Genomic DNA, 16,726 nt, shown 5'->3' on the forward strand with positions numbered 1-16,726 from the left:
GCTGAGGCTGAAGGCTTTTTGTCCTTGCCTTGCAGCTGCTCTTATTTTAAATTAGAGTAAATAAAGCTTAGAGGGAGTTAACGCCTTCTACCAGACCTGATAAGAAAAAGCACACAGCTTTCCCGCCCCGTACAACGAGCTAGCTGAAGAAAAGGTGCCACTTTTTCCTGCAAACACTATTTCTCTAAGCAGTACAACTACAGCATTACCCCTTCAAAACGGATTAACTTAAAAAGGATAAACCGAACTAGGTCCACATTTCATGCCGTGTGTACCAAGCAGTTCACAGAATAAGCCCCAAAGCTGAGTGGAGTGTTTAGGAACTGGGTCTAAATAATGATAGAAAACATCTTCCACAACTTAAGTAAAATTACTTCCAAAGGAGTTAATGAACATTTGTTAGTCTAATTTACCCTGATACTAAACAATTTGTTTTTCCTCAAGACACAACTACAGCACCTTTTACCGATACAGTTAAATTATAAGGTTTCCTCTTTTTGTCCTCCACTATCGTACAGGCTTGAAATCAACATCAGACACAAAATTTTATATGTTAGTGGTGTGATCACCAACAGTATAATAGCATTTAACTGATTTTTTTTTTGTCTGCTTCCATATGCAATTTCAGGACACGAGACTCTGGTATTTCACTCCTCTCATATCTTTCATAACAGTATTTGGGCACCTCAAAGACAACAGTCACATTTTATAATATTTTAAAATAACATTTTGAAGACCTCTGTTAGGTCTCTCATCTTTGTGTCTGGCTGGCTGGACGAACACATCTAATGATAGGGTGGTGATTTATATGGACATGATGTCATGGCACTGTATCAACACATAATCATAAGGTTACTGAAACTGGTTCCAATCTTGGCAAGCTGCCCTCAATACCTGAAAGCAGTTTCTAATTTTTAATTCCTCATAACAGCCTTCTGCACTCAAGCCATTACTTTAGAGTGGATTTAAAATTATGACTGCTTTTATTAATTTTAAAACAAACCACTTCAGAATGCATATTTAATATCCATGGTTTGCAAAACAGCCATTTATATCATGCTTCAACCTTCAAAGCTGAGGAAAAAAAACTTAAGTACAGAATTTGAGTTGATGTTGGCAGTTGCTGTAAAGTAGCTGTGTCACGTCACCTCACCTCATAAATTGCCGACATTGTGAGAGATTGTCCCTTTCAAAGGATGTATGAAAATGCAAGTATCATGACTCATTTGCATCCAATTTATGTGACTGTGTAACTGAAGTATTGCCCTGAGTACTGCACACTGCAGAAAATAGGGTTTTTTATATATATGTAAAAAACATTTCAGTTAGGATCAGAAGTGGGAGAAACACAGATTTTTGTGTAGAGCTGGAAGAATTAAAATGCCTGTAGTGCTTTGAACGTGAAAAAAATAACCAGGATGTCAGTTTTTCTGTTGTGCATCTGTTTTCAGAGAATCATAATACTGTGACTTGAAGCAACAGTACAACAGTTGGTTCTGAGACACTGACACTACGGGGACATACACTTCTAGTTTTTCGTAAGCAAAAGAAAAACAATCCAGGAGCAAAAAATGGTTTCATCAAAACAGTATTCAAATAACAGTTAAATTTGTAACCCAGAAGGAAAATTAAATGTGGTCTGCTATGTCTGACATGCTGCAAATTCACCTCAAAATGTTGATCACCCGGACGTCTGACAGAAGACTTGCCAAATGTGCATAAAGGCCTTATCTCCCATCCAGCACCCAAAGCAAAAGTGTGCAGGTCCACCTGCATAGTGCCTTTGGGATTTACAGTAGTATCATGAGACATCTTTATCATCAGCAAAAAATCAGTTCCTCGTGACAAGGAGACTCTCATCAACAAGGCAGAGGAAGGCTGGACAGAAGCAACTGCTGTCAACACAAAATACAGAAAGCAAGCCTGTAAGGAAAACAACTAGGAGCTTCTTAAGCAAGTTAGCAGGCTGCATTCATCAGGATGGAAATTAGGTGGAGCCAGTGTCTTTTTCATGTTCTTAGTTACAGTATCAGTAACTGCAGCAGCACATACCGTGCTGTTCCGACAGTGAAATCTACTGGAAGACAAATTTTGCTTAGCCCGCGATACTTTTATTTCAGGAAAATAAGTTGTTTTGCAAAGAAGGTATTTTACTTTCTGAAGATGTGAAATATATTAAAAAAAAAATCTTTCTAAAGACATTTTAAACACTAATCATCAAGGCATAAAATAGATTTCAGTATGGAAGATATTTGCGTGTACTTTACAATATGTATGATTGACCTGATGGAAATGATAATGACCAGATTAATGAAGCTGAGTCACTCTAGCTGCAGCCTACAGCATGCCGGTTTGCACTCAACGATCTGGAACTATGGCGGGGGGGGGGGAGGGAAGGGAAGACTTCCTTAGTAATGTTATTAAAACAGGCAAATTTTTAATCTAAATGCTATTCAGGGGATGGTTTGTACACCATGTTCACATTTCAGCCAGCTTGGACAGCGAGGGGGAGGCACGCTGGTTCCAGACTAGACAGATCCCTGCAGCTCTGCACAGCCCAACCTCTGAACTTCAGCAGGCAAATGCTTCTGTGCAGGCTGTTTGCCGGGTCCTGGATCATCCTGCACCACAGCAGATGCAACCAAGCCTTCCGCACTTCCCAGTAGCGCTCCAAAAAGAGCTCTGTAAATTGGGAGTCTGAGAAAACCTTCAACCATGGGAAAAATCAAGCAAAACTAAATTAAAATATAATAAAAAACCCAAATAAATTAATGGGAAAATTATTTTTGTAGGAGTAAGGAGCAGTGCAAATTGTTTAAGGTTTACTAAATGTAGCTGTATTAAGGACAATTCATATTACATCATTATCCCACAGGATTCTTTCCATTGAGTTCAGTGAGGTTTCTCTCATGCCCCAAAGATGAATCTGAGAACAATTTGTCATGTGGAGGCATCTAAACTAACAAAGATGACTTATCTCTAGTTTGGACCTGGTCTGAATACAGTCTGTACCGAATCAAGTGTCCAGCCCCCTAAGGAAACATAACGCAGACTTTACTAAAAACCCTCAGAAGGTTCATGACATCCAATTTCAGGCATCTAATTTAGCTTGCAATAAAATAAGAAGCAGATTCTTAAGCATTCAGAGAGGCAATTAAGCCTCCCCATCGATTACGTTAAGAGAATTCAGATTCCTCATGTAGATACCCACATTACACACTTAAAGAAGGTGGCATCAGTAGGGCTGGGATTTTCTCAAAAGCTGAGATACACGGTCTTATTTGCCAGAGAACAATAAATCCATTAAAGCTTTAAATGAAGACAGCAGGTGTCATATGGCAAAACGGGCACTGCCACTGCACATTGACTACGGCAGAATTAGGGGGGTGAGAAAGAAAAGCAAACGGGTATCTGCCTGCATTGTATATTTTTGTCTCACTTTTTGCTGAAAACTGCTGTCTTCAACCTACCCCCCGTCAGCCATCACCTGACAGCCATGGAACGATGTCAAAGGGACCCCAGGAGCGAGCTCAGATCAGTCCTCTACTGTCAAAAGAGGTTGCTGATTGCTACACAAGATAATCAAAGGAGACACGTTCTTTGATGCTAGGGAATTACTCGTCTTGCACCTTAGCATCCATGCAGGCGAACTACACTCCTGTCTACAGAAGCACCTCAAACTCCTGATTTTTCTGTTGGCGAAACTTCGGCCAATTGGTTACTCCTCTCAGGTTCCAGATTGCTGTTAGCATTTCGTCCGATGAAGCAGGCATTTTTCTAAAGCCAGTATTACTTAAAGTGGGATACGACAACTAAGAGGTCAAGTAACAGCTCCTCCCTGTTAAAGCCCACAAGTCATTTGCTGTTCCAGGTTTTCTTCCCACCTAAATTACTCTATCATTATATTCCAACATTTTATATACAGAATGTTCTTGTGGGAAACGCACCTGGGCACAACACTGGAGATCTGAATTCCTGCCTGCTACGTACTTTGCGTGATCGTGCCAAGTCACTCCAACAATCAAACCCACTACCACGGTGGAGGAAGATTTACAAGGTTACAGCTGCAGTTTAACTGTGGGACACGTGCAGTGGCAAGGCTCTTTTCCTGCTCATCTGTCCTGGAATATGCATACTGGTCTGTGAGTTCTAACCCGCAGCAGGACAGCACTTGCTCCGCATTCAATAATCTGCCTCTGACCAGTTTGGTTTAATTTTTTTTAAAAGATATTCCAAATTTGGATAAAAAAGATGCAGATTTTTAAGTAACTAAGTGACCTTCACATTAGAAACATGACTACACGTGTCACTCCTAAGTGACATGTTCTGCAGTTGCCAACTGCAGCTGCGTTGGTGCTGTCGTACAGTGACCGAGGCTGCCCTTGCTTCTTCTTGATACATAGAACACGCTTGTTCCTAGGGCTGAAAATCCTGCATTCTTAAATACACTCAATTTATCTATGGGAGCATTAGAGAAAAAATTAAATAGCACCCATGTCGCACAGAATACCAGTCTTCATGCTTTGCTTTCCAAAGGCCCTTCCATCCAGGTAGTTCACAGCACTCTTCCAGAAGAGATATTTATTTGCTATTTGTAAAGATAAACTTAAGAATAAAAGAAAACAAAACCCTGAGCCAGCCTTGCAGCCGCTTTCACATCACACCTCTCTACCGCATGCTACTGTTCTGTTGTTAAAAGAACCGTGCAAGTCAACCTTGGCTGCTTTGCAAGAGCCACAGCAGTACTCCAGTGACAACTGCTACTTCAGATGTGCGGGCTTCTCCTGAGCATCCCCAGCCAGCGACTTCTGCCAATTGACAGCTCTGCTTGTGAGTCATTGTACAGCACGACATTTTAAATTCAAACCCATGACAACACCACGTATTTCATCGTTCCACAGGACTGCTGTGAACTACAGCTAAGAAACTGTTGCCGCAATTCCTTAGCTTGGTCTACTGTGTATGTGTATCTATATACACACATACACACACACACACTGTTGGTGACAGACATGAATCAGGAGCATAATCTTTGGCTGCCAAAAATCCAGGTGTAGTTGCACTTAAATGAGCAAAACCATAAATGTCAGTACCCTTGTTTTCCCCAGAGGCAAAATAAGTTATGCTTCTGAAAGAACAATTGTGCTGGTACGGCTGTTCTTTATGTAACTGCCATTCTGGGTTTGCTTTGCCAGGCTAAACACACACATATCATACCAAGACAATACTCAGACCTGACTGGCACGATATACTGCTACAGGAAATAGGAAAATTTGCAACTGCCATATTGCAAGGCTACCGATACACCACACATCTATCACATGCTACATCTATAAGTAAAGCAGACCAAAGTAAGCAGATTTATGCAGCACAACAATTGGTGCCAAGTACTTAATCTCCATGCTATGTGCATTTCAGACAGCGTTGCTTCAGGCTAAACCTATAACCCGTTGGAGTCCACTGAGCGTGTTCCTGAAGCACATCTCACAGCTCTGTTCCATCTGAAAACAGTCTAGTCCCTGCCATCTGAGGTTGCCAAAGCAGGGACTGTCAGAAACATCAGGTAAGGGCACTACTCATCAAACTAAGGTACTAACGTAGACCCATTTAGAACTGAAAGGACAATTAATTCCTTTCTAAATGCCAGCCATTCGAGGGAGACATGACTAACATGAGATAAATGCATTTGACTGAGACCTTGGCTCTGTGGTTATTTCCAATAGCTATTCACAGCAGAGCTCCTACAGGGAGAGGAACAACAAAAAACCAGGTTTCTCATTCACCTTTTTCTTGGAAGAGCACATTCTTTTAGCGATAGGCAGAAGCCTCGATTACTGAATGCCAATTATAATGTTGTACCACAAGGAGACACTACTGTCTCCACATATTCTCCACATTATTATTTAATCTATCTTAATTAATGTCTGAAAAGTGATGTGGTTTCCTCCACCGAACAGAAGCAATCAATGTGTTTACACAACCTGGTGCGGCACCAGCCGAGGCTGGCTCTGCGCCTGGAGAGGCCAGCATGTCAGATGAGATAGCCATGGCAAACACTTGCCCCGTCACCAGAGGCAAGCCTGTAAAGCACCCTGCTGCACTGAAGACACCGTTGTTCCACAGAGGCAAGCTCATAAAATAAGGTTTCATAAAACCAGCTCAGTTCCAGAACATTTTACTGAGAATATTTAAGCATAGAATGGTTATCAAGAATGTTCCAAGTCACATTAATTCAGACCAGGTTAAATAAGGACTAAATATGCTTCTGAGTGCTCACGCAAGGGCCAGCTTATACATTTAAGTTCCTTCTGAAGTTATTATTACAGAATCATAATTGCAGGGACCAAGCATACACAGTAGAGTAGCATCATTACAGTCTGTATTAATTTTCATAGATAAAAATGTATTCTGCATAAATTATTTTCATAATAACTATTTCTATGCTATTCAAAATAATTTAGAGATGTTCAAATCCCACACCTGTGTAACAACCGTAGCTTCAGTGGAAGCTTTATAATCTGTGTGCAGGGTGGTTGTTCTAGTTGGGGGTTTGGTGGGGGGTTTTAGGTGGGTTTTTTTTGATCAATAGAACATCATCACTGAACGTTGTTTCCAGCTCAAACTCTTCAGGAGAGCAATCAGGGCTTCACGTGCATTTTTATGTTTTGGGGGGTGGGTGGGAAATCAAGGTTTTGTCTGTTGGACAAATGTTTAATAATGCAAATACTACAGTTTTAATAAGAAATGTGATCATTCAAGCTGATATTTAGTAGAGACACAGAGAAAGATAAACCACAGAATGAGATGGAAATGAAAGGCATGCTGAAAAAGGTGCCATTTTAGCAAAGATATTCAGAACATAGATATTTTGTTTCACTCACCTGTTAAACCTAGCGCCTCCACTGAAGTCACTGTCAAGTGTTCTCCAACTTTGCAGTCTTCCTTGCTGGTTATCTTACCTTTGCGTCATAACCACTTTTAAAGACATACACGCTCTAGCAATATGTTACAGAACCCTCTATGTAGGGTGACCTTTTTGGCATGGCTGAATTCAAGTTATATTAGAACAGATATCCCATTCTGATGATGAATCTGAATTCTCCACCAAATTACGTTTAAATATATTTTTAGATATGTAAATATATATTTTTATATACAATTTCTAAATCTTTAACTTATTTATAGCTCTATATAGAAAACAGTAGCTTAATCAGGCCACACAACTCCTTTATTCCAATGTTTGGAATATAGGTCTCAATGGAGCACTAGTAAAAATTCTTAACGTAGCCTGGACATCTTAAAGCTACACTGTCCATCTTTGTCTACCTGTGAAAGAGCCTCTCCTTTTCATTCAAGCTTTTGCAGATAATCTTCAGAACATCTTTCAATGTAACAGATTTTCTTCATTGTATTTATTCTCTGCTAAATTTAGTATGGCCTTCTCCTCCACTTCCCCAACTTCTGGTTGGTTTCTGGTTTGTATTTGTTTTTCTCTGTTTATCTTTCTAGTACAAAGACACAAAAATTTAATGTGAATCAGCAGAGAAATCGCTTTTCTCATTTGTGTTGCATATGACTTATAGATCGTAATTTGCCCACCCTGCTTAATATAAAAGTTTACATTATCATTTTTCTCCCTCATCTATGATCCTAAGTTCAGCCCTCATGTCTTCTGTTTCAAAAGATACGGTAAATTTGCGTACTTCAATCTGATACTGCTTTTTCATTCCATTTCTAAGTTCTCAATACAGAATGTTCCAGACAGTTACTTTATATATTCGTTTTATGTATTCAACATTTCCTTCACTCTGTTCACCTTAACTTACGTCTCACAGCATGAGTCATACTGATGGGTTATGCAATTCTCAGTTTGTTCTATTGCCTTTCCAGGTGATTACAATACAGGTTCTATTTTCACCAAGTCAAGACCATTTCCTAAATCCTCAGTAGCTCTCAACAAGACTTCTCTGCAGAAAATGAATCAGATGAAGAACATCAGCAATGCTCTATTACATGAATCTGAATGATATAGGACTAATTCCTAGTAGCTAATAGTCCACCTAAATAGGGATGCTTGCTAAGCTATAAATGTGCATTATTTAAGCTCTTCAAGCTGAATTTGAAATATAAGATGCTTTAATTAGTGCCTTATTACTGCTTAGTATTTCATCAATTCTTTTTTAAATTACTATTTCCTTATGACAATATGAAAACAGTATTCCAAGTCTTCTCAATATTCTGTTTTAATACTTAGTCCAGTGTATTTCATTAGTAACAATAAACATCAGTTAAGCATTGAGCCTACTGAGGAACTCCAAAGGCCTAATTTGTTCCCTGGTCTGGTAAGAGTGTGTTTAATTAAAGCTCCTGATAACAGGGAGATGAGACAATTGCATCTCCCCTGCAATGCCCAGGTATGGCAGAACATTAAGATAGTCTCGACCTAGTGTATCAAGACAGTCGCAGGTCTGCCCAAGATCCAGGGGTTTTCCACAGTGAACCTGGATTCTCGCCCTTCAGTAGCATTTTGCGAGGCTCCGGCTTTTCACTAAGGAAGCATTGGCTTTGCTCTTCACATCATCTGTGCTGCATCTCTGCTGTGATTATTTCCATTTTCTGGGGGAAACCTGAGCCCCTCAAAGTACTTTTCACATATTTATCAGCACGCGAATTTTCAACGTCCCTGGTAATTAGTAACTTCTCTTGCCACAAACATCTGATGCAGCCACCCAATTTCAAGACCAGTAATCCACATCAAATTTATCTTGTTGCACAGACAAGAATCGGCAGTGACAACTTCAGAGGCTTGGAATTAAAGCTTTTCTGTCTGCAGATTTTAGGAAATCCTGTAGGTTTAGTTTGCCACCTTAACAATGGCAATACCAGTTGCTTGTCTTCAGAAAAGTGACTGCTTGAAAAGGTCACCGCTTGTAAAGCAAAAGCTAGCTCTGAGATGGCTCCACCATTTCATAAGCAAGAATGTGCCAGTTGTTCTTTTAAGGCTTGCCTGGCACATTCTGGTATTAAGATTTGAAGGATCAACTCCAGTCAGCAAGGCAGAAAGCAGCTTCCAAGCACCCCGAGGTCATGGCAGGAAGGGAGATGCTCAAGACACTGTTTCAGACATTCAGTGTTTGAGAACCTTAGTGTTTTCTACCTGATCTTGCTGTGCTGGGAGTGGAATCCAGCCAGGCTAGTAACAAGAGGACATTTGCTTTTGGGATGGAGGTGGTGGGCATGTACTGGTTGTCACAAGTTGGTGGGTATTTCAGAGAATTGATTACTGTGACACTTGGTCTGGGAATATTCCAGTCAATACAGTCTGTTTACTACTGAAAAACAAAGCAAAATGCCCCAAATCTGGATTATGAGCTTTAAAGAAATATTTTCTGATTTCTTACCCGAATAAGACAAGTATAATCGTGTAACAGCACAGAATTTAAAAACCCTCCACACACAACAAAATCCACAGAAAAATGCAGCGCTTCGAAAGGAATTAAGTACCAGAAATTACTTAAAGCCCCTCCATTTCTAATACCTCATGAAAGATTTTACTTCATCTTGTCACACGAAGTTACAGACAAATTAACATAAAAATATGTGCAAAAATGCACAATCTATCAATGTTGACAAAGACGGGTCACCAGATTGACTTTATTCTGATTCTAGCTTTGAACACATGTAAACAACAATAATGAAACAATTTTAAGCAAAAAATATAATTAAGTTTTTACATATATTTTAAAATATCTTCCACTATCATTGTGATAGGAAAAGAGGCAGGAAACAAGTCTCTTGAAAATCTATGACTTGGAAAGGATGTTATATATAAGCAAACTTAGTAAAATGCCATACAATAGTTCGCTATATGTCCTTTTTTCCTTTACAACTGATATTTAAAACCCCCTTTCATGTCTAAAAGTACTTTTATAAAAAATAAAACTTAGCTAAATTTAACTACAGTTTACTTTTTCCAGTGGGCTCATTACAAATATAATTAGCACACAGTAAATTATGCACTTCATGAATACCTGATCACTGCTATGGAGATGCAGCACCATTTGCTGATATCTGCACTGCAGTCCTGATCCTGTTTCCACTGAAGGCTCCTTCAAAAGGAGCTAAAAAACCTCACTTTAATAACTATTCTGACATAATAAACAACCCCAACATTAGTGGTTTTGGTTCTTTACTGTTTAATTGTCGAAAAAGCAAACCCTAGATTTAGAATTTTGATTCAAGCAAAGCAAAATACATTATAATCTGTTTTTATATCTAAGCTCTGACTTGCTTTTCTTTTGCCTATACATAAAAAGTAAGTAAGTTTTCATTATTACAGAACTACTATAAGAACTATGGTTTATAAATGCTTTTAGCAAGAAATGGCATGCAAGCATTTTGCTTGCCTTTTAGGAAACGCCTTCAGAGATAATGTCTTGTTCAAATATACTCTGGCAATTTTATTCTTAAGGTACAAAAACATTCAATACACAAACTCTCAGGAAGAGCAAGCCATTGAAGCAGAGTTTTGTTTTTGAATACGCACATGTCAAATTCACATTTAAGACAGCTATGGCTATTTCTTTGCATCTAAAAATAACAATAACATTTGTGTCCAAATATACGGTTTAAACAGCCATCAAAAAATAAAAGAGGGCTATGCATCTCCTACAGCTCAGAAAGGCAGGCTCTGGGTTCGAAACCACATACAACCTGACACCCGCGTATCGATCGTCTCACCACCAAGGTGGTCAAAAAGCCACTCAGTACTGACCCAACAACCCATGACAGTCATGCAAGCAGCCCTGGTATCCAGCAGCTATTCAACTATGCAAATACACAAGAGACATCTGACTAAATGCTGCTTTAGCATGTCCTGGAATGGCCTTTCACAGCACTTGGCCTCAACCCTGAGTCCAATTTACCGCTTCATCCCTTAGGGGCAGACACAAACACACACACGCTAGCGAGAATGCTCCAACACCCAAGCTTGGGTACAGAAGAGCAGTTGCGCATCTTGAGTAGTATCAAAAAATCCTGCCATTTTATAATAATTATTAATCAGGCTTGTAAAAAATACATTGAGCACATATATAGAAAAGATAGCAGTGATCCATTTCTAACTTAATATTCAGCATTCAAAATAAGTCAAAACAACACCAGTAGCAGCAAAATAACTGAGGGTTTTACAATGTCTTGGTATTAGCTAGAATCTTCTAGCACCTACACTGGCACTGAATAATTGAAAGAAGCATGCATTTAAATAGCTTTTTAACTCACAGATGTTAGAGCGTACGAAGTGCATCTTAATACCCAACTTTTTCAGCAATATAAAGGCTGCAATAATGTAACCTTAAAACAAATAGCTATTTTTACTGAAAATCTATGAGCAGTCACTCCAGGTTTTGACATATTATCTCAGTAAAGAAGTGAAGCTGAAACTGCACGTGTATAAAACGACCGATACATGTAAGCTTCATATTCAGCTTCTGTTTGCAAACAGATACTTATTCCTCACCGCCTGCTGGGGAAGAAAGAAAACCAGTATTGCTAATTAGACTATCAGGAAACAAGTTGTCACAACACAACTTTATTCCGGTCAAAGATGAGCAAGTCTGCTCCCACGAGTTTTTTCAGTTTCTACTGAGTAAAGCTGAACATAGACCGAACTTAATTTCCTATCTACTTTCAAATCAAGTTTAGAAATAAGATATATTGCTGTACAATCTGTAGGAAAACAACTGTAGAGGATTGCCCCTGCTCTGCCCTCCCCAGGCAGAGCACTGCACCACGGCACTGCTGGAAAGCTGAAGTGTTACTAAAGCAGTTAATACGACATTCATTTAATGCATGTTGGCATCAGCTATACAATCTTAAAAGCATATGTTGAAGGGAAGGCAAAGTGTGGTAAAACCTTCACGCAGAACAGTAAAAGCAGCAAATGTTTCCCCTCCTCTGAACTGAAAACACGTTTAAGAGTCTACTTAAAACATCTTTTTCTTTCAAAAAAAAAACCAAACCACCCCAAAAAAACCCACACCCACAAAAGAGCAATGACTTTGTCTTGGGCAAAGATGGCCTTGCCCTGGAGACAGGGTGATATTTAAAAATTTATTTCTCATTATAAGTCGCTAATGTAAAAACAGTTTCTTCTTTTGGTTTTATCCAAAGGATTTGTGAGCCTGATAGGGTATGCTACCAGTTTATTTAAGCTTTTGCTTTCCTTGCTATTTTTAGCTTGTTGAGGCTGGCACAAAAGATTTACTGGAGCTTAATGGCTTGTTGTCTCATTGCTTTTATTACAAACCATTCAAATGGAAAGTTGTTAAGTGTGCAGTTGGAATTCATAGGTGCTTGTTTTCCACTGGTTGACATTTGCATTGATCATGTTGCGCTCTGTGAAAGTAACCCGTCCTTCTGAATCAATGAGGATGACCGTGTTAGTCCTGAAACAACATAAGGGTAGAATGTTAAGCCTTGTCTCTGTTATGCGAATCTGCGGGGTCCCATCCCTCATCCCCAAAGGTTCTAGCTCATTTTTCTTGAGCACATCATCACCACACTAGCAGGGCAGAAATTGTCCTGGGAAGTTCACAGGGGCATTTTCAGTCCCTTCTTCCGTCACTCTGCTGCTCCAATTCCCTGCCGCGCTCAGCGGCTGACAAAGCTGCTCACTTACAAGTGTATGGTAAAAGGTTAAACTGTTTTTAGTGCCAAGTGTTCCATTCAGAAATGGCATAAAACCAGGTTTTCTCTTCTTCACAGCCTACCCGCACCCTGATGGGTTATTTGTATCACTAGTACTTTCTCATTCTTTCCTTTCAAATCAATTGTCCATTAAGATTTAAACATCATTAATTATTATCATAGGACACTGATACATGATCACAGGAAAACTTTTCTCTCTCTAGGAACCTTCCAGAGAAGAAGTTTGTTTTCATGAAAAGCCGATTCCATTCATGCATCCATGCCAGTCTGTCACGTGCAAGCTGTCATCTTGCCATGGACACTGCAGTACCCTGCCAGAGGGAGATGACTGACAGAAGGAGGAGTTACCCACCATCCTGATGGGGAAGGCCACCACAAGTCATTTCACAGTCGTTCACCCATATAAAAATGTGCTTAATTTCCTCAGAAGAATATAGTGAGGCCTAATTAACAACCTATTCCCTAAGCCATGTGGCTAAGGGAAAGATGAGTGTGAGCATACAATTATAGTAGCAAGAAAGACTTGAAATATAGCGTTAATCCACACTGGTAAGAGGTCAGTATTTCTACTGAGTTATCCCTGTTTCCTTTGAAACAGCTGAACTACAGCCTATGAAGCCAAGGAAGATGCTTCTTCACCATTTTATTTCTTCATTATCCCATATCTAAAACATTATTTGAATACATTTTATAGAGATACTCGGTTTTTGCAGTGCTTGCTTTCTCAGAGTACCAACTTAAATTCCTCACAGAAGTGAGTGCTCCCTGCTTTACCAGTTTACATCTCTACAGTGGAAACGCTGTGGCTGCCTAGGCCAGAGGCCAATCTGACAAAAGAGTTGCAGTCTTTTAGAGTAGGAGTTCCCCACCAGCAGCAACCGGGTTCACCTAAAATTTTGTCCCATCGAGGATTAAACACAAGGTGCACTGCATTATTCTGTTCTTCTGGCATTTTTGGTAGAACAGGGTGAGCAGAAGTTGAGAGCGTCTCAGTAAAAACAGCAGCATCAGTTAGGGCAATGAGTGCATCAGTTAGGGGAGAAGTGGAAATACCTGTTCTTTTGAACAAGAGTAATAGGTGTTTAACGTACACAAATGGCAGCTACATATTACAACGACAGGCCTAAAGAAACCTTAGTCAGCTATGCAGATGAAACTATTCTTGCTTTTGGAAGAGAAATGTGTTCTGCAGTTCCTCACATATAGAAGATAATTGTGTTTTTCTGCTAAAAACATGATTTCAAAGCTTTTCATGTTTTGGCAAGATCAGAATTAGAGGTGGTCAGATGTGCTGCTTCAATGGGGAACCATGAGAACTGCATTAGCTCCGTTTTGTCCAAGACAAGATATGGCACACTCCCCACCAAAGACAAACTATAACGTGTGCTCAAAATGCTCATCAGTAGTGAATCTAAACCACCAGAAAACTGAGCAAGGAAATGCTTTACTGAATTATACTTGATTAATATCTGAACAAATTTAAAGCAGTCACTATAGAGTTAAAAATTACGGCAGCCCAGTTTTGATTTGAGATATGCTTTGATCCAGTACACGTCTACTTCTGACTAGGGATGTTTTACCTTGTTCCATAGCCTGGGCAGCGAACACATACAGCTGCATACTTGTTCAATATAGGGCGTATATAATCCTTCCCTTGGTCTTCAATCGCAGGGTCTGGTAATTGACTGAAAAAAAGTAGTAAAGTATAACAATATATTAATTCTCGAATATTAACACATTCATCCCTCCTGAACCATGCTGCATTGACTGAGTGGTTGATAAACAGCAATCACTTTTCAAAAAGTACAAAGAAGTGTTAATTTTGTTCAAAACTAAAGCATGAGGATAAAACAGCTTGTAAGCTCTTTCCCATAGAGATTTTTTCAAGGTCTTGAACTTCTGTCTCACTTTAAGAATTTTTTTCATATTTTGACACATCTTTTGCTTTGTCTTCTTTGTCTTTCTGGTTGTCAGTTTCAACTAAAACATTAATGATTGAGTAATTTGAGGCACATCACACAAACCAGCATTTCTCCAGTTGGACTCCAGGAGGTTTTGTGTCAAAGACAGACCTCTCTGCTTCCTTCGATCTTGTTTGGAATACCTGGACAAGATCTAGGACAATCCTTAAAATTTGTGAAGATGCAGCAGAGAACAAGGTAAGCTTGTGCTCAAATGTTTTGACATGTATTCCTATCAAAGACTGAAAGGTATCCAGAAACATAATTTTATTATAAAGCATGTCAAGCTTCATTTACTGTAACTAAACAAGTACCAGCATCACAAAGAAGGGATGCTAGGGTCACAAAGGTTACTACATCCCTGGCTTTCCATTCATGTACCAGAACATAGTTGCAAATGCTAGCCATCAAATACAGCTTCCTATTTCAGTAATTAAAGATTCCAATGTTATTTACTGAAGTCCAATTTAACTATTATTATAGCAGGTTTTTCTATTTCATTTTTAAGCTTCTTCCATCTTCAAGAAACAATCCCATTTCTGCCTCCTAGCACAGACCCAGTTGCACCTATAGAACAACAATAATTCAGCTGCCTATCAGCTGTACAGTGAATGCTGGGGAAGAGGGCAGAACAGACTGATCAATTCAACCCCATTTTCAGAGCTCATTTTGATCTGTAGAGGAGACAATGCAACTTGTTAGATGTACAGGTCATTTACAGCATAACTGGGATAATTTTCTTTGTTGTTGTGGCAGAGAAGAGGACCTGTGGATGTTTCAGGGAGAATAGAGCAACTAAGCTCTTCTCAATCCTGCAGTGGGCACACGGCTGGAGCGTGCCACGAGGTAACAGAGAAGGCACACAGCAGGCACTTCAGCCCGTCGGAGCTGTCAGCTTCTCTCTCATACTCCACCCCCAACCGTCGTACCCACTTACCTCCTGTAACACGCACACAGAGATCATAAAGTAATATGCAGTAAGATATTTTAAGGAGGTTCAAAGCTAGTGCATACCCATGTGTTCATATTCATTATAGAAAGATAGTTTCATCTTGAAGGGTGCTTTGGAAGGATTACAGTCTTGGTTTTAAATATTGCTTTTTGTAAGTAAATATTACCATTTTATAGTCAGAAGATTTCAGATGAGATCATACTGAGTTACTGAACATTAAGGGAAGATCATTTAGACTGCATTGTATCTTATACCTTTGTCTTTTTACTAGTAAAAGGTAAAGTATAACAATTTTTTGAGAAATCACTTGATGTCAGATAAAAAAAGTAATTAAGAGGGCTTAGCAGACTTCCCAATTACTACTCATTGCTCAGATGTCCGAGTTCTTATGTAAAGATTTATTTTGAACCATTGAAAAATGCCATAAACATGAACGTTGGCATTAAGAGTGCCTGGTAACATTAGGAAACTGGACCTATACACCAGAAATAGCTTTGCTTCAACGCAACATCACCCCCTAGACAGGTAGAAGTCAGGCTAAACATGAACGTTACTGGACAGTGAGCAATAATACAAATTTAGACCACAGCAGCTCCCTTATCCTTCTCTGTGTCTGGACATTTAAATGGTTTCAATTTCCTTTACTTCTAAACTTCTAGCCTACAGGCTCAGGTACACTGTGCAGCCAGCAGGGAGTGCCGGAACCTTACTTAGATACTCAAACTCATCTCTCGGGAACTTCCTTGGCCAGAGGCCTGCAGCTGAACTGCAAGTACTCCCTTATCTCCTTCCCCCATTTAGCCTAAAAGAATTAAATTACACTTTTGAGGAAGGCATCTGGCTCTACTGCAAAAATAGCTTTTCCACCCTCTGTATCTACGCTGGGTAGCAATACAGAATAGCTAGCAGCTACTGACACAAACCTGTGCGTGTAAATAAGTGCCTACTCTGCGTGCAGTAAGAAACCCAACCTTGCCCTACAGTGAGCCTCCACAAAGCTTACAGCAACTTCCATACCCCTTGTCTGGCACTCATCGCCCTTACTAAGAGAAGTGCCATCTTTAAAAGAAAAGGACACAGAGAAATCAGAGTACAGTCTATGAGC

The 16,726-nt window shown here is 39.5% G+C and overlaps 1 protein-coding gene across 3 annotated transcripts in view; it reads right to left on the reverse strand.

The window, feature by feature from the left end:
- Positions 1-9,640: 9,640 nt before the first annotated feature.
- The window catches only part of TANGO2 (transport and golgi organization 2 homolog), a 39,541-nt gene continuing 32,455 nt past the window's right edge, over positions 9,641-16,726 (reverse strand). For all 3 annotated transcript variants that reach the window (XM_064466558.1, XM_064466557.1, XM_064466556.1), the window contains exons 8-9: positions 14,289-14,393; positions 9,641-12,446 (exon numbers count right to left, since the gene is read on the reverse strand). In XM_064466558.1, coding sequence (XP_064322628.1) covers positions 12,326-12,446; positions 14,289-14,393 — 226 coding nt within the window. In that variant the 3' untranslated portion in view covers positions 9,641-12,325. The remainder of the gene's footprint in view (positions 12,447-14,288; positions 14,394-16,726) is intronic.

The sequence above is a fragment of the Phalacrocorax carbo genome, chromosome 15 (genome assembly GCF_963921805.1).
Source record: "Phalacrocorax carbo chromosome 15, bPhaCar2.1, whole genome shotgun sequence".
NCBI classification, from domain to species: Eukaryota; Metazoa; Chordata; class Aves; order Suliformes; family Phalacrocoracidae; genus Phalacrocorax; species Phalacrocorax carbo.